We start from the raw sequence: 25,653 nt of genomic DNA, 5'->3' as shown, positions 1-25,653 counted from the left end.
TAGGCTCCTCTGAAACAAGCTTGGCAAGATCCTTTGGTTTAGCAATATTACAATTTTATTTTATTTTGTATGTCAAAGGATTTGTTCTGCGTACAGTAAAGTATTAAGCTTATTTCCTATTATGATAAGTATCATGTAATATTGAGGAAAAGGCACATCTAGAGGCAAAAATGAGTGGCATTTGATGTGACAACTCCATAGTTCTTGCATGTTGCCATATTAAATGGTGACATAGTAAATCACATGACACAGCAATTTCTTAAACAAAATACAGTGAAGATGAACTAAGAAAAGGTAAGTCAATAACCAGGAGGAAGCAAAAGAGTTCATTTAATTGCACCATGAGCCTGCAAAGTTCATATACATAGATGTTACAACAGAAGAGAGAACTGTTTCGATAACCATATGAACCCACCTACAGCAAGAAACTAGTTGTAGATCCCAGGATCTCTTCACCTTTATTTATGTTCCTTGCAAATCGACCTTGCTAGCTTAAGAAATTTTGTCCATCTTCGAGGAAGCTGTTTAAGATGACATGGTTTCATTCAGGTGGCAGCTTCGGAGAAATCTTTGCTGATCTGTTGTACTTCATATGACTCTGCACAAGCTGACCAGCTGCAAGAGCTGAGAGGAGAGAGAGCTCCCCGGCTAGAACTGCGCCTGCTACGATGGCTGCCAGTCGTCGGGCATTTGCCCCAGGAGATTCCAGGCTTGCACCCTTCACACTGAGTAAGTCCAAGCAGGCAGCCTGGGAAGCCAGCTGAGTCCCACCCCCAACTGTGCCAACCTGTTGACAATGCAGGCAGCATGAGCCCCTTTTGCAAACGATACCAAATTTTGAACTCTTAAATCCAATCAATTAATATCCTTTGCCACTGGATGCAAGTCATGTCGATCAGTAGAACAGCATAGATATGGAAAATATTCATCAAAAGAGTACGAGGATAGGTCAGTAGCCAACAGCTTATTGAGTATATCAGATTCAAGAAATTTGCATAGTCTATCAGGTTGATTGATGGTGCTAATAGAATTGAACCCATCTATGCAGTGCAATAGTCTTGATAAGTGAATTGGACAAATCAAAGAAAGAACCCAACAAGTTTGTGGATATAACTAGCTGTAAGAGAAATAAAATGGTCTACCATATGCACCAGTGGTGTTAGGAGAACTATATATATATATATACAGCTGCATTTTATTTGTTGTGTTTCTCATCCTGAGGTGAATTTATTTGCCTTAAGCCATCTATTTGGAGTTTTTCATTGGATAGGAAGCCAAACAGATAGTTAACAAAATTAATTACCAATGCAGCAAGTATCCAAATTTCTATGCATGACATCATACCATGCAGATACTTAGCTATGGAAATCAATGTGTAACAGGAGGAAGTTTGGTAGTCAAATCAATGTGTAAGACTATGAATATGCATCCTGAAGTTAAGTGAGGATGTCATCGCTCATAAAAAACAAACTCAAAAAGAAAAATCTGTACATGACATCATACCATACAGATACTTAGCTAGGAAAGAGTAAAGACTGCATCATGAAGTTCGGGCTACACACTACATTTATTAGTAAATCAGATTGATATATTACCTCAATGGATGGCATAGTCACAGAAACATGAAGATCCTTTCCACCATTCACAGCTTCCATCATGGTGATACAGTGAGAACTCTCCACATTCTGAGCTGGATCTTGGCCAGTGGCAATGTAGATGGCTGACACAATGTTGCTGGCATGAGCATTGAAACCCCCCAGAGATCCAGCAACCGCTGAGCCAGCAAGGTTCTTGATCATGTTGAGCTCCACCAGTGCAGGTGTGTTGGTCTTAAGAACCTTCTTTACCACCTCTTCCTTGATGATTGCCTCACAAACCACCGACTTGCCCCGTCCTTCAATCCAATTCACTGCAGCCGGCTTCTTGTCGGAGCAGAAATTGCCTGGTCAGTGCCAAGAGAAGCATTACAGAGCAAATAATGAGAAGTTCGATATAGGCATTTGACATTTTAGCCTTTTCCTATTGAACAGATAAAAACACTAGGTGGATTGGCACTTAAGAAAATTTTGCATCAAGCAACACAACAGCTTGAAGTGTATCAGGCAAATTCTGAGTCATCTATATGTGTTGCTCAGTGATCTTGTAAATCTCATCAACACATGAGAATTCATATAGGTGCATGAATGTGCTGGTTACAGTATCATCCATGTCATTTGCCACCTAGGCAACACATCACTATCTTAACATTGTCTTTTGACTCGTCGTCGATTGGCCTGAGTCTACAGTCTTGCGACATGTCCTCACGAAGAACACACGTTGACTACTCAATGTGGTGTCATCCGCGTTGCGCTTACATATCATCCACATTCCACGTGGGCTGCCATGTCAAGCGGTGTATACTTTGTGTGTACATGTAGCATTTTTGATAGATCTATGCAGTAAAAGTCCACAAGAAAACACCCAAAAGGAGTTATATCAATATGAATCAAGCATCCCAATGACAATTCCGCAGCAAATAGAAAGATTAACGAAGTCTCCTTGTGGTACATATTTTGGAAGAGACACCACCACAAGGACCTCAATTCATTGTCAATTGATCAAGAAAAGTAGCAAACTTGAACACTTACTCTTTTGACTTGTCATGGGTTGACCGCAGGATAGTCAAAGAAAATGAGCCTCAATCTTGCAGCATGTAAACACAAAGCAAACACGTAAACTGCTAGATGTGGTGTGATCCACATGACACTTAACCTTATCCATGTGACATGATTACACATGTAAACATCAAATTCAGCCTATTTATTTGGGTTAGCAAGTGACAGGAATGCATCATGTCAAGTGGTATATACTTTGTGTGTACTTGTAGCATTTTTGATAAATCTATGCAGTATAAATCCATAAGAAAACCCAAAAGAAGAGTAAATCATTATAACTCAAGCATCCCAATGAACAGTTCCACAGCAGATTGAAAGGTTAGTGAAGTTCTAGTTGTGGTACACATTTTGAAAGAGACTTCACCATAGGGATCTCCATCTATCATCAATTAATTAAGAAACATACTGGAACACAAACAGCTTAATAACAATCTAGCAAATCTAAGGCAGGGCAAATAGTCTAACCTGAGATACTGATGACATCCATGTCCTGGAAGTCATTCTGCAGGGAGCCCAATACATTCTCCACGCCTTTGGAAACCATGTTCATCCCCATTGCATCTCCAGTGCTGCAACTGAATCTCATGTAGAGATTCCTCCCAGCTAGAGCACAATGGATTGCCTGTAACCTGGCAAATCTGCTAGACCTGTGACAAACATGCAATTTGATGAGACTTCAGTGGACTACAAAAGCTACAAGGGAGTCAAAACAACAGCACAAAGGTGCCAATGCATTCCTATGCTCAAACTACAGGAAAATGCAAGTGAAAGGTGAAGAACAATTCAGAAACATGTGCAGGAAATTAAGTTTACCAATTCCCTAAAGGACTCACTACCCCACATCATCTAAGATCATGAAACATTCAAATTTAAGTTTGTATTAGACAAAAAGGAAGAGCTTGATCCATTCTCAACTACCAACTGACATGGTGACATTTTTCCCCCATTGAAAGTTGACTATCAAGAAAAACAAAAGCAAAGCTGAAAACTTTGGCATAGGAAGATAGAAGCTAATAGAAACCTGACAAGAGTTTTGACATCACAAATGCAAGAGGCTAAGGAATACCATAACAAGGTCAAACTTTTTCCTAAGAACAAGCTCATTAGATCACCAAGTAGGAGCCAGGCAGCTGAAAGAGAAATGTAATCAAGGCCAAAACTAGCAACAATTAAAGGAAGAATCGAGTTACGAAATTTAGCAGAAGATGTCTAAATATCTATATCCTAAAGCAGAACAGTGCGAACCCCAATCACCATCTTCCCTGATGTAGATGAAACATAAGGCATCAAATAGTCGAACACCTGTTGAACACCAAGGCAATGGTCTCGAAATTGTTCGGCTCCTCTAAGAATGCCTTGAGCTCAGCAGCCCTCCTTGCGGAGGGCAGCCTCACGACTGGCGCCCGCGTCATGCCGTCCCTGAGCACCACGCTCGTGGCCCCTCCGGATTGCGCGATAGCCTTGCAACCCCTACTGGTGCTGGCCACCAGGCACCCCTCTGTGGTCGCCATCGGCACGTAGTGCTCCCTTCCGTCGAGCACCAGAGGTCCAGCGACACCCACCGGAAGCTGAACGTACCCCACTGGGAGCTCGCAGCATTGCCCCATGATAGACGCGTAGTCGAATCCATCGAGCGGCAACCCCTCCAACGCCCTTCCGGTGATCCTCCTCAGGGCCTCCCGCCGGATCCCGGCCGCCCTCCTGCAATCCCCTAGCCTGGCTTCGAGAACATAAGATGGGGTCCTACCTGCGACCACGGAGGAGATGATCTCTTCGTCCTCGGCAGTGACCTCCGGGTCCTTCCGGGGGGCGGCATTGTCGGTGTAGAGGAGCGGACAAATGGGGTCGGTAGCGAGCGAAATAGCGCAAGCAGCGGCCGCGGGGCCGGGGACAGGGGCGGAAAGAAGGAATTCGTCCTCCTCGTCGTGGCAAGAGACGATGGATTGGACGAAGGCGATGCCAAAGAAGCTGATGAGGTAGACGAGCGAAGCGATGACGCCGACGACGGCGAGGATTTCAGAGAGGCCGAGGAGGTGGAGCGGGACGGAGGAGCGGACCTTCTCGCGCCACCGCCGCATGAGAAAGACGAGGGAGGCGATAAAGACGCCGGAGAAGAGGAGGTTGGTGTACCGGATCGGGAGCGGGAGGACGTCGGACGCCTGAACCAAAGCATCGGCGGGGCGACGAGCTCCTCCCGCCACAGAGGGAGCAGCGGCGGCCGAGGAGAGCCGCTGGAGGGACCTTCGGCGGACGTCCATGCTCGCTGGCGGAGGAGGCAACGGTGAGGAGCCGAGAGGGAAGGTGAGTCCACTGCCGTGCCGTGCCGTGCCGCGCCGCGCTCGCTCTTAAAAGGACGCGGGAGTTCAAAGAAGGGGATAGCACTGCGATCGCAGCATGTGGAAACTTACATTCTCCCCCCCCCCCCCTTCCTTATTTTTAGAGTTTATTATTTCATGAAAAATGCCTTTTTCCTTACTTTAAGATAAATTTATAAAGTTGAAATTTGTCCTCAGTTTCTACAAATTTCCTTTTTCTCTCCTTTTCAAATCTTAATTAATTACTGGATAAATTAACTATTACATTTTAGACATCTTACTATTGTGCTTTTGATATATAGATAGATATATTCAATATTATACTTTATTTATTGAATTTGTAAATACAATATCAAAGTTAGAAGGATCAAAGGAAAAGATACATAATGCTGCGATCCCATTCACAAAGATACATAAGTAGATTGATTGTTTAATTTTTCGAATCTCAAATTCAATTTATAGATTATAATTCCTTTTCCTATTTCATGTTTTAATTGTCTGTTCTTCCATGCATATCACGTCGCGTAAAGCGACGCCCCATGGAGGGGAGTGGAAGTCGCTCTGTCGTCTTCGAAATGAACTCCTCTTGACTTGGCATACGTGAAGACGCATCCAACCATATAGTAACGAGAGAGCGTGTAAAGCATGTTGACGAGCTCGATGACTTGTTCCACAAGCTTGGCTGCAAAGGCCTCCGAACACAGATGTGGCTGCAAAGGCCTCCGTACACAGATGTGGCTGCAAAGGCCTTACATATCTTCTTCCATTATTATGTATGTATTTGCATGCATAAGTTCACTGCTGATGTACAATCGATCATACATATTACATGCTGCATGTTTCGTCAAAGAGATCAATCAAGCGCATGAGAAAGAAACCCATTCGTGAACAGCGGACTGGTATAGCAACGAAGCATGCATCGATGTCTACCGTGCAGAACCAGACGTCTCTCCTAACCCTAATCGGAAAACGCGTTCGCTTGCACGCCAGGAAGATGCAAGAGGTGTGGCCTAAGAGAGCGACGAGGTTTGTATCTTCAACCTCAATCCTATTGAAGCGAGAAAAAAATGGATGACGAATTAAATTCTTCATGACTCGAGATCAAGTAATAAATATGCTTGAGTTGATCCTCAATCGAGTACAGAGTTCTTTGAGAACCCTAAAAATATTTCTCGTCCTCTATAGATCTCAAGTCACGAGTTGCAGATATGAGATGATGATGCAGTGTATCTTCTTCTTTCAAGGAGCTGCAGCAGTTTTAGCTTGCTGTGATTCTACAAGTGAAAACTTGTTTGATTCTCATCGGTGAAAGTTCAGAGAATTATTTTGGAAACTCGTCGATCACAAACCAGTGTTGAACAACTTCATCAATGGAAATTATATTGGCTTCAGATATAGAAAAAGAAACAATCAGAAAAGATTGATTACTCCATTTCAACTAAACGATGACTTTGACTTAAGAGATAGTCAAAATCAAGACTTGGATTTAGATTCCAAGTCTCACTAGTGGTAGTACATTTTGCTTGCTTTGTCTGTGGATGATCATGAGCGTGTATATTCATAAGATGATGATGTCACAAACCTTGACGGCATCCATTAAACTCTCCTTAAAAACATGAAGAAAACCCTATCAAAATGTGCTACTACTTCCTTTGTTTTCAATGAAATCGACGCTGGACATGAAGTTCGAGTCACTTTCTCGCTATCATCCAAAGGTATGTGGTTGATCTTATCCACTTTGAGTTTGGAATCCACATCCAAGAAAAAACTTGAGCTACCAGCAAACTATTGAGATTGATGAATGTAGAAAAGCGCAGTATATATCAAACAAAGCTTTACACTTGTTAATTCAAACAAGGACAAGTTGGCCCTGTTCTAAAATTGACACAATAAGAGAGCCATGAAAGCAACACGATACATAATTTTCTCTCTATTTATTTGTTTTTCGTTAATGATTTGTTGATGATGGAATAGATCTTGTTTTTATAGAAGACAAAAATGATGTTAGAGACACTAATCTCACTTTTTTTTTTCCTATCATCTGAAGGTCTCCTCCATATTACATAACATCATTGTACAACATATTATGAGAGTCTTATGCGTTACGCTAAGGTATTTTATTTTTTAAAAGTATTCTTAATTTTTTTGTTTCACTTTTTTACAATATTCATAATGTGATATTTTTATATATTTTATATTTTAAATATTGGTATCAGATTCATTATGAATTTAAAATCTTATCTAAGATATTTTTGTACTTAAAATATTAGTTTAATAGTGATGTACCAAATTCATTGACCAAATGTTAAGGGTTCAAAACTTAATCTGACATATTTTTAAGATGCTGACTAGCCTTAGCTACTCAAGACCTATTATGATAAGGTCAAGTTTGAGTTGATAAAGAATTTGATAAATTATCAGAAGTTCGAATTGCTACTTATCTTTTATAAAAAAATATGTATAAAAATAATTCACATTATATATATATATATATATATATATCGTATTAAATCTTATATAAAAAATATAATAAATATTCTTTGGTAAATATCCCAAATGAGCATGACATACTTAGAAACACTTAACATGTAAACTTAAGGACCTAGTGGACTATGTTGAGGGTAGTCAGCACACACGATCGTTTGGAGGAAACAAACGTAGAAACATAGAGAAAGGAGTTACTCAGAGAAGCAAACATCCGAAATTGATATTCAGAAGAATGGTCAACCCTTAGTGTGAGAGACACTACGAGGACAAATGAATTGGGAAGAACACAATGCATAAAATGTTGAGATGGTTGAGTTTGAGTTATGATTTGAAGTTAACAACCAAATTTGATGGTGCTCAAGACAAGCGGGGTGTTTGGCAAAGGATGAGACCGTACAATATGAGATGAGTTACTCAACGATCAATAGAGTTGTATAAAACTCACAAACGTGAGGGAAATTGCTAATTTAAAGAATATGATACTAATGTAATGGCTTATATGTGGACAATAGACTATCCAAAGCGATCAAAACTCGACGCCTTTAAGCATTAAAACTTTTTTCTTTAGTATGAAAAGGTTAGATCCGTATGAGGCTGAAGTGTATAGCAATTTTAGTATAACATTAAGCTTTGAGAGGTGCAACGAGATTGCTATATTGATGAAGAGTTGTAATCTAACAAATGCGTTCATGAGAATAGAATAATACACAGTTTGTTCAACAAGACAAAATAGTCTAAGGGGATGATGGTCTTTGAAACTTCTAGAGGGAAGGATGTGAAAAGAAAAGTTGTTCCAATGGGATAGATATCTAGGAGGGATAAGTCCTATTTCTCTAGAGGAAGAATCATGTGTAATTGACTACATATGTTGAGGAAGAATACCTTAAGATAATAATTCTATAAGGCTCAGAATTGAACGAGTGACGAGGGGTCATCGCATAATCTCATATGAGATAATGTGATAATAGATACATCATTAGATCAAGTAGGGAAGCGACCCAATGTAATACTAAATGAAGCCATACTTATAGTCGATATTGAGATCAGGCTTAACGGAGGACTGACACATAGAATGGTGAGTGCGAAAGACACCATCAACTAACTGAATGCAAACCGAGGAGTGGAGTAACTTCGATGAAATTTGATGAAGTACACAAACTGTATGAAGGGAGTCAACATAAAAGAAGGAACATGGAGCAAAGGCATTTGATAGAAGAACTAAGATGACTCAACTTGCGAAGGCAAAGTTACGGTTATAATGCCTTAACATGGGCCAAGATGATGTGAAAGCTAATACTCTTGAAAATTATATTGTAGTGCTGTCATTCGAGTTGCCACGAAGGAAGTAATGCGCAATGGAGATTGTGCCAAGGGGCAAAGGTTTAAGATTCAAACAATTGCATACCAATTTCAACGAAGTCAATAGATTTTGAGAGCTATTAGACGATAAACTATTATAGAGTTGTGCTTTGTTCGGGTGTGACTCGACAGCGAGTGGACAAAAGTCAATTGTCAAAAAAGTGAACACAAGAGTAGGTGGCAGATGTCTTGCAATGTGCTAGTAAAGGCCACACATTAAAAGATCATAATCCGAATTCATTCTACAAATATCAAAATACAATAAAGATGTCACTAGGAGACAATATAATGCAGCGAATCGTGGTGGAATAGTTCGAGATAACACGATACACACGGGAGAAATCTCATAAGGGACTTGATCATACAAATGTATGATTGGAAGTTACTGAGGGCTCTACTTAGATAAACAACACTATGATAAGAAGAGTTATAGATTCAATGAGTAAATATCATGATATTATAGAGGTGGGCTTCCGTGGGTGCATCAAATTTTATATCAGATGAAAGTTTTAATCATCAGCATATGAGAGATGTATACCACTAAGGAAAAATTTCGAATGTAAATACCAACGAAGAATCTTATATTTATTTTAAAAAGTCCGCACAAGTTAAGTTAGAGGAGACAGTAAACCGATGCTATTACCACTGCAAAGCAAATCAACGTGAATCCTATAATATAAATAGCGATGGCCGAGTGAGTTATAACATGAAAACTGTTAGAATAACATGAAAGTACTGAAGTAGATAGATGATTGAAAGGAACTCAACTATCCAAAATCAAACATTGAACTCGAAGAGGTACTACGGATCTATCGATTGTGGAACTAGCGACGCAAGAGCGATACGAATTCACCCGTCCATTCTTCTTCGTTATAGTAAGAGTTTGCGATAACGCAAATAGATATTCTTCCGTGAAAGCGATCGATTCGTTGCATTTTCGAGCTCGATCCCATCCCTCCTCTTTCTATTTCTTCGATCCCTCTGTTGGATTCCTTCCCATCTCCAAGAAAGTTCTCTTCTTCTCTTCTCTGTTTTAAACCCCTAATCTAGGGATTCGGCGGGTGGTCCGGTCCTCCCCTTCCAAACCGCTTTTTTTCCGGCCTGGAATTTTGGTTCTTGTGGGACCGTTCGATGTCTTTCCACCACCCGCTGCCGGGCTCGGCGTCCGGATTGGCGTCGAGCTCCAGCTCCGGGCCCCACCACCTGAGTTCCCCTTTTGGGGACACAGACGTATTATAGGAAGGTCTTCGTGGGGGGCCTCGCGTGGGAGACGAAGAGCGAGACGCTGCGCCGCTACTTCGAGCAGTTCGGCGAGATCCTTGAGGCCGTCGTGATCGCCGACAAGAAGGCCGGGAGGTGGAAGGGTTATCGTTTCGTGAGTATTGCTCACCTTAGCGCTTCTTGCGGGTTCTTTGGTAGGATGGAGATTTTGAGGAGAGATTTGACTTGTCAGTGCTTTTCTCTGTTATGGCCGACTTCTACATTGGATGTGACGATGTTTATTTATTTGCATGGAGGAATTAGGTAACTTTTCGAGATCCGGAATCTGCAAGAAGAGCATGTGCAGACCCAAGCCCAGTAATCGATGGCAGACGGGCAAATTGTAACTTGGCTTCACTTGGGCGGCTTGGCACTTTTCCAACATTTGGTGGTATAACTCCGAATCTCTGATTATGGTAGTATTTCTGAAAGCTGCATTTCAATCTTTCCTTGAGATTGATAAGTTGCATCTCAAAATCTGTTGAATTGCTCCATATAAGTTATCCAATTTATTGTTTCTCATCACTACTTGTTGCTGCCCTTAACGGCAGTAACAAGACTCTGGCCCTGGTTATGATGATATAGTAGCCATGACCCAATGCATTGTTTTCTTTTCGCATTTGGCTGTTTATTATTGGATAATTTCATTAATGTGGAGGTGTCAACATATTTTGTCTTACAAAAGTGGTACCTCCTGCTCATATAATATATGTTGAGTACACCAAGTCACTTAATTGTGCTAATTAAGTCAATCATAAAGTCATTGGCTCTAGAGGGCACATCTTTTATATTAAGGTGGCATTTAATTTATTTTTGTGTGCCACAATCTTTTTTCAAGTTACATTGGAGTGTGCTGTCTGCTAATTTCACCTCTATCTTCTGTGACCTTTCCGTGGTCCTAAAGTTCCTTTGCCCTAGGTCACTCCTTTAGTGATAGTCTCATAGTCTCATAGTGCATTATGGTAAGTATATCAAGCAAACTGGACTCATAAATTTTTTTCTTTTTCAATCATCATCACCAGGCTCATCTATTCCATTTGGAAGAGGTCCTTGACCAGTCCAATCAAGCGGCTCATGGAAGATATTACTGTATTCAATACTCTTGAGGGTGCAATTCTTGAGTTCATTAATATACATGTTGCTTTCGCACAGGTAAATATGATAGTAGGTTGACTAGCTTATGATCTGGGAAATGCTGAATGATGGTTCAAAACTATGCTATGGGAAATGCTGAATTATGTTTCAAAAATGAATTACATCATTCTTTATGTTTTCACTCTTCTTCCTTAGTCATATATGCATAACATGTTAGACACTTTTTAACATAAACATTGTTTTGTTTGTTGGATCTCTATTTTAGTGCGCCCAAGGTGAGACCTCTACATTGGAGCTGTCTCACTTCCACGCGGTTCATATGTTGGAAGCGCTGCTCCTCAACAGTCAGTTCCATTCAGCTACCGTGAAGGGTTACCATATCTGCCATATAGGTTAGTTTATCTCCTTTGTGTTTTTTTTGAACAGTAGTTGTTTTTTGTTAAAGAAACAGAGTACTGAACCTTGGATTGGGTATCTACAACTGTTATCATATACCTAAGTTGATTTCTGTATCTGGGGAACTAATCACTTGGATGAATGAGCGCAAGAAGCACTGGAACTAAGAATTGTGGAACAGAAAAAAATTTCTGATCTTGTTGTCTATTTGTAGTTTTGTATCTTAAATGATATGATCATAAAGCCCTAACCTTTTAGAAGAAATCCATCAGTGGGAGTTCTCTTCTGATTTACATTCTAACTTAAGATTTTGGCATACTCGTTTAGAAAGAAAGAAAGTTTTATATTTTTTAGGTTTTTTGAAGTGTGTATGATGATACGGGTTGTCCTAGAGCTACGTTTCGTCTGTGTGTGACCCGAGAGTGGATGGACGAATGTTAATTGCTAAAGGAGCAAACACAATCAAAGATGACGGAGGTACTATAATATGCTGGCGAGGGTCACACATAGAGAGATCGTAGTCTGAGTTCATCCCACAAATATCATAATATAATAGAGATGTCACCAAGAGGTGATATAGTACAGTGGATTATGGTAGAATAGTTCGAGGTGATGTGAAACACACGAGGAAAGTCCTGTAAGGGACTTGATTATACAGAGGTATGATCAGGAACTACTGGTAGTTCCACTTCAGTGAAAATCATAATGACAAGAAGGGCTATGGTTTCAAGGAGTGAATGCCATGGTACCATAGAGGTGAATCTTCCATGCATGCACCAAGTTTTATATTGGATGAAAGCCTTAGTCATAAGTATATGAGGGTTGTGTACCACTGAGAGGGATTTCGAATGTAAGTACCAATGAATCACATGGAGGAGACTCGATCATACAAAAATATGATCGGAGTGGCTGGAGAGTTAGACTTCTCCAGAGCTCATATTCGTTTGAGGGAGCTCGACAAGTCAGAGGACAAAGTCCTTATGAACCATAAGAGGTTTCAAAGAGGTTGACCCCTTGTAGACGGACATGCAAGGGAGTCACACAACTTAGGTAATACAAGCTAAGTCCATTATAGGTCTTACTCCATGATTCTTGATGCCTTTCTGAACTAACTTTGATTGGAATTTGTATTTTCAATTGATACCCTCAACTTGCAGCAGGACTAAGAACCACAGTGTTTCCATATTTTTGGCACACATTCTTGCCCTGAAAGTTATCATCTACACATTCTAGTGGTTAGTTCTACTTAATATCCAATTATATATGCGATGCTCTTAATGAATTTCTTACTTATGATGTTTTATTCTTAGTGAGCATTGAGTAGTTGACGAAAAGGGTATATCCATGTAGCTTATCCTAATTGAGTAGTTTTGGATTTTAATTCTATATGCATGTGCACTCAAGGATTTGGTTGTTATTTACTGTTCCTATGCCAAGCAGTTAATAAGGAGGAAGAAACATGTTGGCATGCATTGATGTGTTTGATTTAGCTGCTATGCATGTCTCTTCTACATGCTGATGTATCTTACATACAATCATTAGTTCTTTGAAGTAAACCAAGCTTTTAAAGTTTTATGATGTTTTAGTTATTTGTTATTTTAAAATCCTTCAACCATTTTGTCCCGTTCTGAACTGTTCTTTGATCTTTGAATTCTCAGTTTGATCTTCTTGCTCACGTCTATATAAGAGTTGAAACTTTTTTGTCTCTTTTTGTTTCCAGTCCTAAAATACATTCAAACCATGATCTTTGTGGAATGATAATTATCTTTCGTACAAGTCAAAAATATTTAGAAGCTTTTAAAGGATGGTTCACTATTTTGTTTGGAGATTCCCTCCAGATATTGCAGAATTGATTATTTGTAATATGGCAAGTACGAGGAAGCAGGGTCATTTTTGGGGTTCCTACTTCAAGTTCTTGATCAAGTCATTGAAGCAAAAGTGATTCCTACTTCATAATCCCCTTGGTCTTGCTTTCATGCCAGTTTTTGGTGTTCATGCATCTAAAACTCATATCTTAAGTTCCTGAAAGTGTACTTAATGTATTCTGTGCTTTACACAAGGGATCTTGAGGGTTCCCTGTTTATGTTTGTTTGTATCAACATCAGGACTTGTTCTTGTATTAGCAAGACTGCATTTTCACTCCGAATAGGATATTCTATATAAATCAAGCATACTCATGTTGTTTCTTTCTATGCTTTGTTTTAATGTAAGAAGATCTGGTATTACAGATGCCATATTGCTGTTCTTTTTGTTGTTCATGATAATAGGATATCGGATTAAGAGATGGATCCTATTTTGCAGCTTGTTCTGGTTGTGGTCTATAAATTCTGTTTCTCCCATGGAGTGAGCTGAAAGCACAAGAGCTTGGATCACTCTTTGTCGCAGTGTGGTCTATAAATTCTGTTGCCCTGCTGGAATCTGCAGGTGCTTGTGGAACAAGAACAGATGGTAATCCCAAATCATGTCCAACAATCTGTAGGATAGATTATGGATGTCAGCATTGGAGTCCGACAACTTGGGTGTTGGGTCCAGCCCATATGTGGGCTTGGACAAATTTGGGCCATCAGCCCAAATCAAAGAAGAGAGAAAGGGCAAAATTGAGTGAGAGGGCAGCGTGCGCAGTGAGTGTGCAGATTGTAGCGTGCGGCCACGTGCAGAGAAAAGAAAAGAGGAGAGAAAAATAGAGAGAGAAAGATTAGGTTTCTGAGATTTCTACTTGACGATCGGTGGCCAAACGTTATCAGTTTCGATCCAAATTTTATGTGGAGAATCCTTGCAGCAAACTCTACAATCCTAACGGTGTTGATTTGCAGTTTACCCTCTCTAAGGTACTTTCCCGTGATATCCACTTTGTGAGACCTATAATTCTCTTTTGAAGAGATCCATCCTACACGATGAAGATATGTTGTTCTTGAGCCAAGATCTATGATCTTGATTTTATTCTGATCCTCTAGTTATTCTAGAGAAGACCTATTGTAAACCTGTTATCATTATTATTGATAGTGGAAGTCAGAGGTGGACTACGGTCCCGTGGTTTTTCCCACATTGGGTTTTCCACGTTAAAAGATTTGGTCTCACTGTGTGATTGATTTTTGCTCTATTGTTTATGCTGTGCTGGTTGATATTTTCATTTGGATATCAAGTTAGTATTTTGATAAGGAACCCATTTTGATACACAAAGAGGGGAAAGAATTATTCCGCTTTAACAGGTTTCTTCCCAACAAGTGGTATTAGAGCAACAGGTTGTTTGGTGCTAGTTTTCTTGTGTGATTGAAATGAAGCTATCAGATGGTATGATTAAATTGAACTCATCAAATTATTCCACTTGGAAGCGTCTGATGGAAGATTTACTTTATTGCAAAGATTTGTATAAGCCCATCAAGGTTAAAGATAAACCTTCTACTATGGACGATGAAGAATGGGAAGTTCAACATAGAAAAGCTATTGTCTATATTAGAAGATGGATCGATATAAACTTGCATGAGCATATTTCAGATGAAACCAGAGCTGATGTTGTTTGGCAAAGGTTAGAAAATCTCTTTGCGGAAAAAGACGGTGGGAAATAGAATTTCTCTCCTCAGAAGGCTTGTAAATTTGAAGTATAAAGATGGTGGTAACATTATTGAGCACATAAGCCTATTTCAGAGTCTTGCAAACAAGTTGGTTGCTATGAAAATGAATATAGATGATGAGATGCAGAGATTATTACTTCTCAGCTCTTTACCAGAAAGTTGGGAAACGTATGTGGTGACTATTTGTAACTCCACGCTAGAGGGGACTCTAACTATAGATATGGTTAAAGACAGTTTGCTAAATGAAGATGCTAGAAGGAAAGAACAGGGTGAATCTTCTTCTGGGGCATTTGTTACTGAAAAACAAGAAAGACGTGGAAGAAGTCATAGCAGAAATCCACATGGATATAGAGGAAGATCTAAGTCTAGAAGAGATATCAAATGTTTTCACTGTAACAGGCCAGGTCACATGAAGAAAGAGTGTATGTTTTGGAAGCGAGAACATAATGAAATGAAGAAAAATGAGAAAGAGACAAATACAGTTGCTGCTGAAGGTAATATCACTATTGTCTGTGATGAAGGTTGTGTTAGCCTTGTAGCTCAGGACAATAATTGGGTAATTGACTCTGGTGCTTCATTTCATGTCACTTCTCATGGTGATTTCTTTAGATCTTACACTGCTGGTGATTTTGGTAATGTCAGAATGGGAAACAGTGGTACATCTAAGATTATGGGTATTGGAGATATTTGCTTGGAGACTAGTATTGGGAGCAAATTAATACTCAAAGATGACCATTCTAGAAAAGTTTGGGCTTTTGCTTTGAAATCTAAAGACCAGGTACTCGATGCTTTCAAGGAGTTTCATGTCAGTGTTGAAAGAGAAACTGGCAGAAAACTAAAGTGTATTCGATCAGATAATAGTGGCGAGTACAGGGGTCCTTTTGAGAATTATTGCAGGTTTCATGGTATCAGGCTTGAGAAAATAGTTCCTAAAACTCCTCAGCAGAATGGTGTAGCAGAAAGGATGAACAGAACCATTGAAGAAAGGATTAGGTGTATGCTTTCTCACGCCAAGTTACCGAAGTCATTTTGGGGGAGGCTATGAGAACTATAGTTGACCTGATAAATCTTTCTCCATCAGTTCCTCTGCAATGTGATGTTCCAGAGAGAGTATGGAGAGGAAAAGATATATCTTATAATCATTTGAGAGTCTTTGGGTGTAAAGCATTTGTTCATATTCCCAAAGATGAGAGGTCTAAGCTTGATAATAAGGCAAAAGCATGTATCTTCTTGGGATATGGTCATGAAGAATTTGGGTACAGATTATGGGATCCAGTGAACAAGAAGATTATTAGAAGCAGAGATGTTGTGTTTCTTGAAGACCAATTGTTTGATGATGGTGATAATATTGAGAAGCCAGAAACCTCTATTTATATTCCTTGGAGTTTGGGTCCAGTTCCTTCACCTGTAGTTAATGATGATCATGGGGGAGATGAACAAGAAGATCATGGTGAGAATGTAAGTGATGATACACCTACAGTTGATGATGCTGAACCAACTGAACAAGCACCTCCACCACCAGTTGAGATTCCATTGAGAAGATCCACTAGAGAGCGACAACCCTCTACCAGATATCCTTCACATGAGTATGTTATGCTTACTGACGGGGGAGAGCCAGAAACTTACCAAGAAGCTATTCTACATGAGAATAAGAATGAGTGGGTTAAAGCCAAGCAAGAAGAGATAAGATCCCTGCTTGAGAACCATACCTATGACTTGGTAAAGTTGCCTAAAGAGAAGAAAGTTCTCAAGAATAAGTGGGTTTACAAATTGAAGACTGAAAGCAATAGCTCACAACAGAGATACAAGACACAACTAGTTGTGAAAGGATTCAGTCAGAAGAAAGGTATTGACTTTGAAGAAATATTTTCTCCGGTTGTAAAAATGTCCTATATCCGAGTTGTTCTTGGTTTGGCTGCCCGCTTGAATTTAGAAGTTGAGCAACTTGATGTAAAAACAGCATTTTTTCATGGTGATTTAGAAGAAGAAATTTACATGGAGCAATCAGAAGGTTTTAAAGTCAAGGGAAAAGAAAATCTGGTATGTAAGCTTAAGAAAAGCTTATATGGACTCAAACAGGCACCTAGATAGTGGTACAAGAAGTTTGATTCCTTTATGATGATCCAAGGGTATGATAGAACCACATCTGATCATTGTGTGTTTATGAAGAAATTTTCAGATGATGATTTTATTATTTTACTGCTATATGTTGATGATATGCTGATTGTTGGCCATGATGTTGAAAAAATTGGAAAGCTTAAAAGAGAGCTAAGTAAGTCTTTTGCCATAAAAGACTTAGGATCAGTGAAACAAATACTTGGCATGAAGATTCTTCGTGATAGGAAGAAAAGGAAGATTTGGCTATCTCAGGAGACTTACATTGAAAATGTTCTTAAAAGATTCAACATGAGTAAAGCCAAAGCAGTTTGTTCCCCACTTGCAGGTCATTTCAAGCTTAGTTCGAAACAATGTCCTACAAGTGAGAAAGAAAAAGAAGAAATGTCCAGAGTGCCTTACTCATCTGCAGTAGGCAGTTTGATGTATGCTATGGTTTGTACTAGGCCAGATATAGCTCATGCAGTTGGAGTTGTCAGCCGATTTCTCTCTAATCCTGGAAAGGAACATTGGGCAGTAGTGAAATGGATATTAAGATATCTAAGAGGTACTTCCAGGTTGTGTTTATGTTTTGGCAGTGATGAACCTGTGTTAGAAGGCTACACAGATGCAGACATGACAGGTGATACTGATTCCAGGACGTCCACTTCAGGATTCTTGATGACATTTGCAGGAGGAGCAGTCTCTTGGCAGTCTAAGTTACAAAAGTGTGTTGCTCTATCAACCACAGAAGCAGAATACATAGCAGTTACTGAAGCCTGCAAGGAAGCTTTATGGATGAAAAAGTTTCTATAGGAATTGGGCTTGAAACAGGAAGGATATACTGTTTACTGTGACAGTCAGAGCGTCATTCACCTCTCCAAGAATTCAACATACCATTCTAGATCCAAGCATATTGATGTGAGATATCACTGGATTCGTGATGTGCTTGAGATGAAAGAATTACAGTTGGAAAAGGTGCATACCAATGAGAATGGTTCAAATATGTTGACAAAGTCTTTGCCTAAGGAGAAGCTTGAAGCATGTAAGCGAAGAGCGGGCTTGGTACAACCCACCATATGAGCTGGAGGGGGAGAATTGTTGGGTCCAGCTCATATGTGGGCTTGGACAAATTTGGGCCATCAGCCCAAATCAAAGAAATCAAGAGAGAAATGGCAAAATTGAGTGAGAGGGCAGCGTGCGCAGTGAGTGTGCAGATTGTAGCGTGCGGCGACGTGCAGAGAAAAGAAAAGATGATGAGAGAAAAATAGAGAGAGAAAGATTAGGTTTCTGAGATTTCTGCTTGACGATCGGTGGCCAAACATTATCAGTTTCGACCCAAATTTTATGTGGAGAATCCTTGCAGCAAACTCTACAATCCTAACGGTGTTGATCTGCAGTTTACCCTCTCTAAGGTACTTTCCCGCGATATTCATTTTGTGAGACCTATAATTCTCTTTTGAGGAGATTCATCCTACACGATGAAGGTATGCTATTCTTGAGCCAAGATCTATGATCTTGATGTTATTCTGATCCTCTAGTTATTCTAGAGAAGACTTATTGTAAACCTGTTATCATTATTATTGATAGTGGAAGTCAGAGGTGAACTACGGTCCCGTGGTTTTTCCCACATTGGGTTTTTCACGTTAAAAGATTTGGTCTCACCGTGTGATTGATTTTTGCTCTATTGTTTATGCTGTGCTGGTTGATATTTTCATTTGGATATCAAGTTAGTATTTTGATGAGGAACCCATTTTGATACACAAAGAGGGGGAAAGAATTATTCCGCTTTAACATGTTTCTTCCCAACACTTAGTTGCAAGATGGGATTCAAATGAGATGGATATATTCTGGCATTCCTATGGAAAGTTCATCGTCAATACAACAGTGGATATGCAGATTCACCACATCAGTTTCTGACAGAGTCCATCAGGTGGATCTAATGATATCAAACAGTATGCAGAGGCATGGAGACCTATCTATGTTCAGACTCATTTCTAATCTGCAAATATCATATCTTAAGTAAAAGCAAGCATTTCAAGATCAGAGGTTTCTGATCATCTGCACGAGAGAATTATCACATGATCGTACATTCTTTGCCAAACCCCAAACCCTTGCGAGTGGGCATGTTGAGTTTAGCATATTCAAAACAAAAGGAGCTCAATTACTATACACCTGGTATGAGTTGTCTGCAGAGGCACACTAGCATCTCAATTACTATTCCCCTGGTATGAGTTGTCTCAACAACTTTTCAATTTCATTCTTATCCAAAGATTTTAAATGGATGTATCGCCACAATGCAGCAAAGATGATCAATCATCCATGTTGAAGAAAAGGAAAAATAAAATCATACTTTGGAGTTGGAAAATTTGTGGCCATTGCTCTGTAAGATCCTCTCATATCAAGCAGGCTGCAATTCATAGATAACATGTACTCTGCAGTGGGTGGCAAGAATGAATAAGTTGTTGGCTGAACTATCTATTTCAGCAAACTAAACAACACCTGTTGAAAGCCAGAAGTCAATGTCCAGAAAAAATACCACATCTGTGAGAAAAAGGTGTAGACATCCCTCCTGTATCCCCTTATTACCAGCATTACTGACACATTCTCATCTAAGAAGTCCATGTACCTCCATGTAGGAGTAAGATGGTTGGTTCAAAGGAGGGAATGGCGACGGCGGGAGGCTGACAAGCTTTCTGCTGCCATCTAAGGTTCTGTTGCTCATGTTGTCGAATTCTCATTTGGTAGGATCAACTGAAATAAGGGAATTTGACTCTGATATCCACCAGGCCAACCTTTATGCAAGTTCAAGGAGGTATTTCTCTTTATTTTAGTAAATTTTATTGTGTCTTTCCTCTAGTATGATTGATGATTTTGAATAATTGGTGCTTTAATGATTGCAGAGTCTTTGAAGGGTAATAAACAAATGGTCTTTATATGTATATATATCATATCCAAGTTTAGAAATGCTAATAGTCAATTGGCAAAATTTAATTACCATAATATGAGAGTAAAATGTTGAATGTTATGGAGATATATACAGAACTTATATTGAAGGGGTTAAATATTAAAATCATTAGTTTTGAAGTGATATTTGTGTGTGTGTGTGTGTGTGTGTGGAATTCAGCTTAAACAAATCATGGTCTTTTACTTCTACAACAAGCAATCTACCAATATTCATCTACGAGTCTAAAGAAATGATGTGTTATGTAATCTTACTGGATCAAATAGTCAACAGATGGAATATCAAATTCAGTGACAGCTGTGTTCATTTATTGTGCCCAACAAGTAGATTTTTTTTTCTTTCTCCTCTGAGCAGAGTGTCACTATCTTATTGTTAATTAAAGCTGCTTCTTAATGCTGGAAACTTGCACTTGCATGACTGCTTATGTATATGTACATAGTCTATCGAGTGCTGATCTCATCCAGACAAGGTGATATCTTGCAGTGTTGTCCCCAGGCAATCTCCCAAGCCTCCAGGAGTGGCAGCAGAGAAAAGTTCCATATCATGCTTTGTAGGGTGATCATGGATGCCAAAAGATTAATAATCTTCATATTATGAATATTTTAAGAGGGGTATAGATACAAACCAAATTTGTCATGGATATGGGTTGAGATGGATTCTAGATAGGTATAGAAGTAATTGTTATTTGGATTTAAGATAATACGAAACTGATTAGAAGCTATGAAGCACAATGTTTAGGTAAGATAAATCAGACAATTCATCTATGTTCTTCTCAATTGTGTTTATTGCACAGGCAAGAACATCTCACATCAGACATGGACTATTTAGGTTTCCATAACAGTTGATAAGAAAGGTCTTGTAAGCTAGACACATTTGGCTCCTCTAATCGTTTGCTGGCGCTGACCATTCTTCATCTATTGCACTGACTCGTAGCTGATCCATCCAAGAAAGAAGAACCACCGATGAGTTTGGCAGCCATCGGCTGAAGATAAGTTCTACTCAACTGCAGGTAACTAAGCTTAAATTTCTCTGCCTGCTTGTTCCAGGAACGAACCGGAGAAGAAAAAGCCAAGTTATCAATCTTCGGCAGCGAAGACGACGGCCCTTCTCCCATTGGTTGGACCGTGGATCCGATCACGTCAGATGCCCCGCGCAGCGACGTCTTGGTGGGACGCATTCGAACACCCCACACGTGCGCTACTCGGGTACGTGCTCGATGATTAGTGGGCGAGTCCATGTCTGTTGTTCGTGCCCTTCCCCCGGATCATGTCAGTACGTATTTATTTAGATATTGGAGATCTTCGGCATCTACCTCGGAATCTTGGTTTCGAGTTCCTCGCTTCGTGTACGATCATGTCAACGGTGGGCTGTCATAACTGCTTCTCTTCTGCTGCTGTCGTGCCACTCTGACCGATCCCGAAGCTGGTGTCGTGTTCTTGGGATCGAGCAAGATGGCCTTGAAGGTGCTCACCGCGCTGGATCACGCGAGGACGCAGTACTACCACTTCAAGGCCATCATTATCGCCGGCATGGGGCTGTTCACCGATTCCTACGACCTCTTCTGCATCGCCCCCGTGATGAAGCTGATCGGTCGGATCTACTACGGCGACGCGCGGGCAGACAAGCCCGGCGTGACGCCGCCGGCGGTGGCCTCTGCGATGGTGGCGGTGGCGCTGGCGGGCACCGTGATCGGTCAGCTCGTCTTCGGCTTCCTCGGCGACCGCATCGGCCGGCGGCGCATGTACGGCCTTTCGCTGCTCCTGATGGTGGCCAGCTCCTTCGCCAGCGGATTCTCCATCTGCCGCACCCGCGGCTGCGTGCTGACCAGCCTCTGCCTCTTCCGCTTCCTGCTGGGCATCGGCATCGGGGGCGACTACCCACTGTCGGCCACCATCATGTCGGAGTTCGCCAACAAGCGGACGAGGGGGTCGTTCATCGCCGCCGTGTTCTCGATGCAGGGGTTCGGGATCCTCGCGAGCTCTGCGGTGACCATGGCGATAACGGCGGCGTTCAACAGGGCGACGGAGAGGGGCGACGCCGGGCCGCTGCAGACGCCGGAGTCGGCCGACTTGGCGTGGCGGATCATACTGATGGTGGGCGCCATTCCGGCAGGGTTGACGTTCTACTGGAGGATAGCGATGCCAGAGACGGCCAGGTATGAACACCCTCCCTCCGTGGTCACCATGGAAATCATACGATCACATCGACTCTTCCGCTGCAGATTCACAGCACTGGTAGAACAGGACGTGATGAAGGCGACCGCCGACATGGGGAAGGTGTTGGGGGGCTTGGACGTGCACAACTTCGCGGAAGACGCCGAAGCCCTGCGCAGGTCACCCCAGCCTCGTCCTCCCTCCTACGGCCTCCTCTCGCGGCAGTTCCTGCGCCGGCACGGCTGGAACCTCTTCGCCTGCGCCATGGCGTGGTTCCTCGTCGACATCCCCTACTACAGCAGCACCCTCTTCCAGTCCCAGATCTACCAGCCCTTCTTCCCCCGCCCCGAACACGTGAACGCCTTCCAGGACGCCTACAACGTGGCCAAGTTCCAGGCCATCATCGCCGCGGCCTCCACCATCCCCGGCTACTTCGCCACCGTCTACTTCATCGAACGCGTCGGCAGGCGCAGGATTCAGATGATGGGGTTCTTCTTCATGGGCCTCTTCCTCTTCGCCTTGGCAGGCCCCTACGACAATTACTGGAACCACCACACCAACGCCGGCTACATCGTCCTCTACGCCCTGACCTTCTTCTTCTCAAACTTCGGACCCAACACCACGACCTTCATCGTGCCCGCCGAGCTGTTCCCGGCGCGGTTCCGCTCCACGTGCCACGGCATCTCCGGGGCCGCCGGCAAGGTGGGCGCCATCATCGGAGCAATCGGATTCCTCTGGGCCTCTCAGGCGAGGAACAAAGAGGACGTGGCCAGCGGGTGGAAGCCGGGAATTGGAATGATGAATGCCTTGATAATCTTGGCTGGTGTTTGCATGATAGGAGCAGTACACACCTATCTCTTCACGCCGGAAACGAAGATGAGGTCTTTGGAGGAGAACGAGGGAGGGGGAAGCCAAGATGGAGACAGCCATGAGGACGTCGATGGAGAGGAGAACAAGTACAGTACACCAAGCCCTCTCAGTGTTCAACCTCTAGTCGGGCAATCTCCATTGCAGTCTCCTGGATAGTTACTGTGTATCAGATTAAGAATGTCATTTCCACACATCGAGATCAAAGAATTGGGTCATTTATAGGATCTGTGGCATAGGATACAGTTTTATGTTCCTTTTTATATTGAAGACAACACTAGAGAACCTGTTTACTAAACAACAATAAACATAAACTTAATGTATTGCCATCATGCTTGGCATCATTTGAGCATGTAATGGTTTGCATCGGGGCATGTACTTAAGTTCGTAAAATACGAAGGCTGTGATGATTAGAACATAAAAATGAAGGCTCCATGCATTGGTTGGTGACGAGGATAGTAATTATGATAAGACTCGACTGACGTTAGATGACGCCTCACGCAACAGCACCTGGTCAATGCAGATCGGAACGTCGACCGAGGCGCATTAACATCCTACCAAAGCTTAATTTTTCACACCACGCCAACACAAAGTCAGACGCTACCAGCCTGCCCCTGCAAGCGGGTAGGTCAGGAAGCAGTAAGCTTCCCTATAAATACTCTCTCGTTCATCAGAGAGAGGGGAGGAGAAACAGACACACAAAAACACTTCTTCATCTGAAACCCCCTCCACATATGCTAACTTGATCGTCGGAGGGGTCGGGCCGAGGCGCTCGGCCCTACCTTTGTGTAGGTGCGAAGCCGAATGACCCCTCCGGACGCGCAGGCGAGGAGTTCCTGCCCGGAGGAGACGACTACGTCATTCCGATCGGACACCACACCCGACCGCCTCAGCGGGCTCGAGGAACACCCCGGGGAGGTCCCTGTCGTCCGGACCCGAATCGAGCCACGTTGACCCCAAGGCCACGGCTTAAAGTTGTTTATATCAACAGTTGGTATACGAAGAACCACAACATAAAACCAAAGATTAATTATGTAAAATCAAATCAATTCCAACATACGCACTCATAAAATCATACCTGCAATTCCAGAATAAATGCATCTGAATTTTGGGTAGTGCAACTCTCACACTTGTTTCAAGTTTCTCTCCCCACTTTTTTGCACGTATTATATATATATATATATATATATATATATATATATATATATATATATTCCAACTCTGCTGCCTCTTTTGTCAGACCTGAACACCCAACACTTCACCCCTCGTCATCTTCTTCCTTTCCTGCTTTCCATTCTATAAGAACTCGCCACAGCCCCATTGCCAGTGCACCAAAACAAGTTAACACCCCCTCTCTCTCTCTCTCTCGATGTTGGCGAGAACCAAAGCCCGCGCCTACGCCAAATTCGACAAGCTGAGATCGCCAGGGCCGATGCCAAGCGCAAAGGCCCTACTGCCACAGCCGACGACGCTCTTGAGAGCAAGAAGGCCCAAGTCTGTCGATGCAACCGCTGCGGCGAGGAGTTCCGGTCGTTCCAAGCTCTCGGAGGGCATCGCAACGCCACCGCAAGCTGAAGCTTCTGCTCGGCATGGCAAACGATGGGCCGCCGACCAACAGGGACAGTCCACCCGCTGCAGAAGTCATCTTCCTCCCTCGTCAGTTCCACCATTCTGAAACCCTAGACGCGTGGACCATCATTAACGTGCATGCGGCAAAGGTTGAGGGAAAACGTAGCTGGCCGGCGGAGAAGGAAGTGGAGGCTGATCTCAAGTTGCAGCTGAACACTTATGGGACCGACGTGGTGCGGTCGAAGAATGAGAACGAGGAAGAAGACGAGGATGATCGATGGGTGCACGCCATAATTGTAGATCCGGAGCAGCAGTGTCCTCAAGTTGATCGACATGTTGCAGCTCCGGAGGAGGAGGATGATGATGAATGAACTCGACTTGACCCTTCACCTCTAAATCTTAATGGAGGGTTAAAAAGAAGTTATAAATAAGTGATGTGTTTTCTAAAATAAAATTTTATAAAATAAAAAATATAGGATGAATTTTTTTTACTGAAAATAAATATTTACCAACTAAGCTAATCAGCAGATGAGACTTCGAACCCTCAATATAAGTAAGAAGATCTAATAATACATTGTCAAAAAATAAATTAAATATTATATAAAGTTAAAAGAAATATGCACAAGAATTAAACCCAAAACCTTTGGAATACAATGAAAAAGCATTTTATAATAAAAATTTAAGGTATTTCTTCCCTTTATAACATAAACATATGTATTTTCTAATTTGAATTCTTTCTTAATCCATCATATATATATATATATATATATAAGATTGCGCATAAAAGAAAGAAAGACAATTAATGGTTCAGAAGTAACCCTTTTGAATGCTCATCACACTCGTCTCTCCCAGCTATCTTACTTTTCT

At 41.6% G+C, this 25,653-nt stretch overlaps 2 protein-coding genes across 2 annotated transcripts; one reads left to right on the top strand and one right to left on the bottom strand.

Moving 5' to 3' along the window:
* Nucleotides 1-313: 313 nt before the first annotated feature.
* LOC135635945 (3-hydroxy-3-methylglutaryl-coenzyme A reductase 3-like) lies at nt 314-5,008 on the bottom strand. Its single transcript, XM_065147424.1, has 4 exons — nt 3,957-5,008; nt 3,120-3,301; nt 1,596-1,942; nt 314-787 (listed from the first exon to the last, which is right to left on the bottom strand). The coding sequence occupies exons 1-4, from the start codon at nt 4,910-4,912 to the stop codon at nt 542-544; spliced, it is 1,731 nt and encodes a 576-aa protein (XP_065003496.1). The 5' UTR covers nt 4,913-5,008; the 3' UTR covers nt 314-541.
* A 16,071-nt stretch (nt 5,009-21,079) lies between these two features.
* Nucleotides 21,080-23,568, top strand: LOC135635225 (probable inorganic phosphate transporter 1-10). The gene is made up of 3 exons (XM_065146171.1): nt 21,080-21,402; nt 21,486-22,352; nt 22,419-23,568. Exons 2-3 carry the CDS (start codon nt 21,649-21,651, stop codon nt 23,374-23,376), a joined length of 1,662 nt encoding a protein of 553 aa, XP_065002243.1. The 5' UTR covers nt 21,080-21,402; nt 21,486-21,648; the 3' UTR covers nt 23,377-23,568.
* The last annotated feature ends 2,085 nt before the right edge of the window (nt 23,569-25,653 follow it).

The sequence above is a fragment of the Musa acuminata genome, chromosome BXJ3-4 (assembly GCF_036884655.1).
Source record: "Musa acuminata AAA Group cultivar baxijiao chromosome BXJ3-4, Cavendish_Baxijiao_AAA, whole genome shotgun sequence".
Classification (NCBI taxonomy): Eukaryota; Viridiplantae; Streptophyta; class Magnoliopsida; order Zingiberales; family Musaceae; genus Musa; species Musa acuminata.
This window is presented reverse-complemented; position numbering and strand designations above follow the sequence as displayed.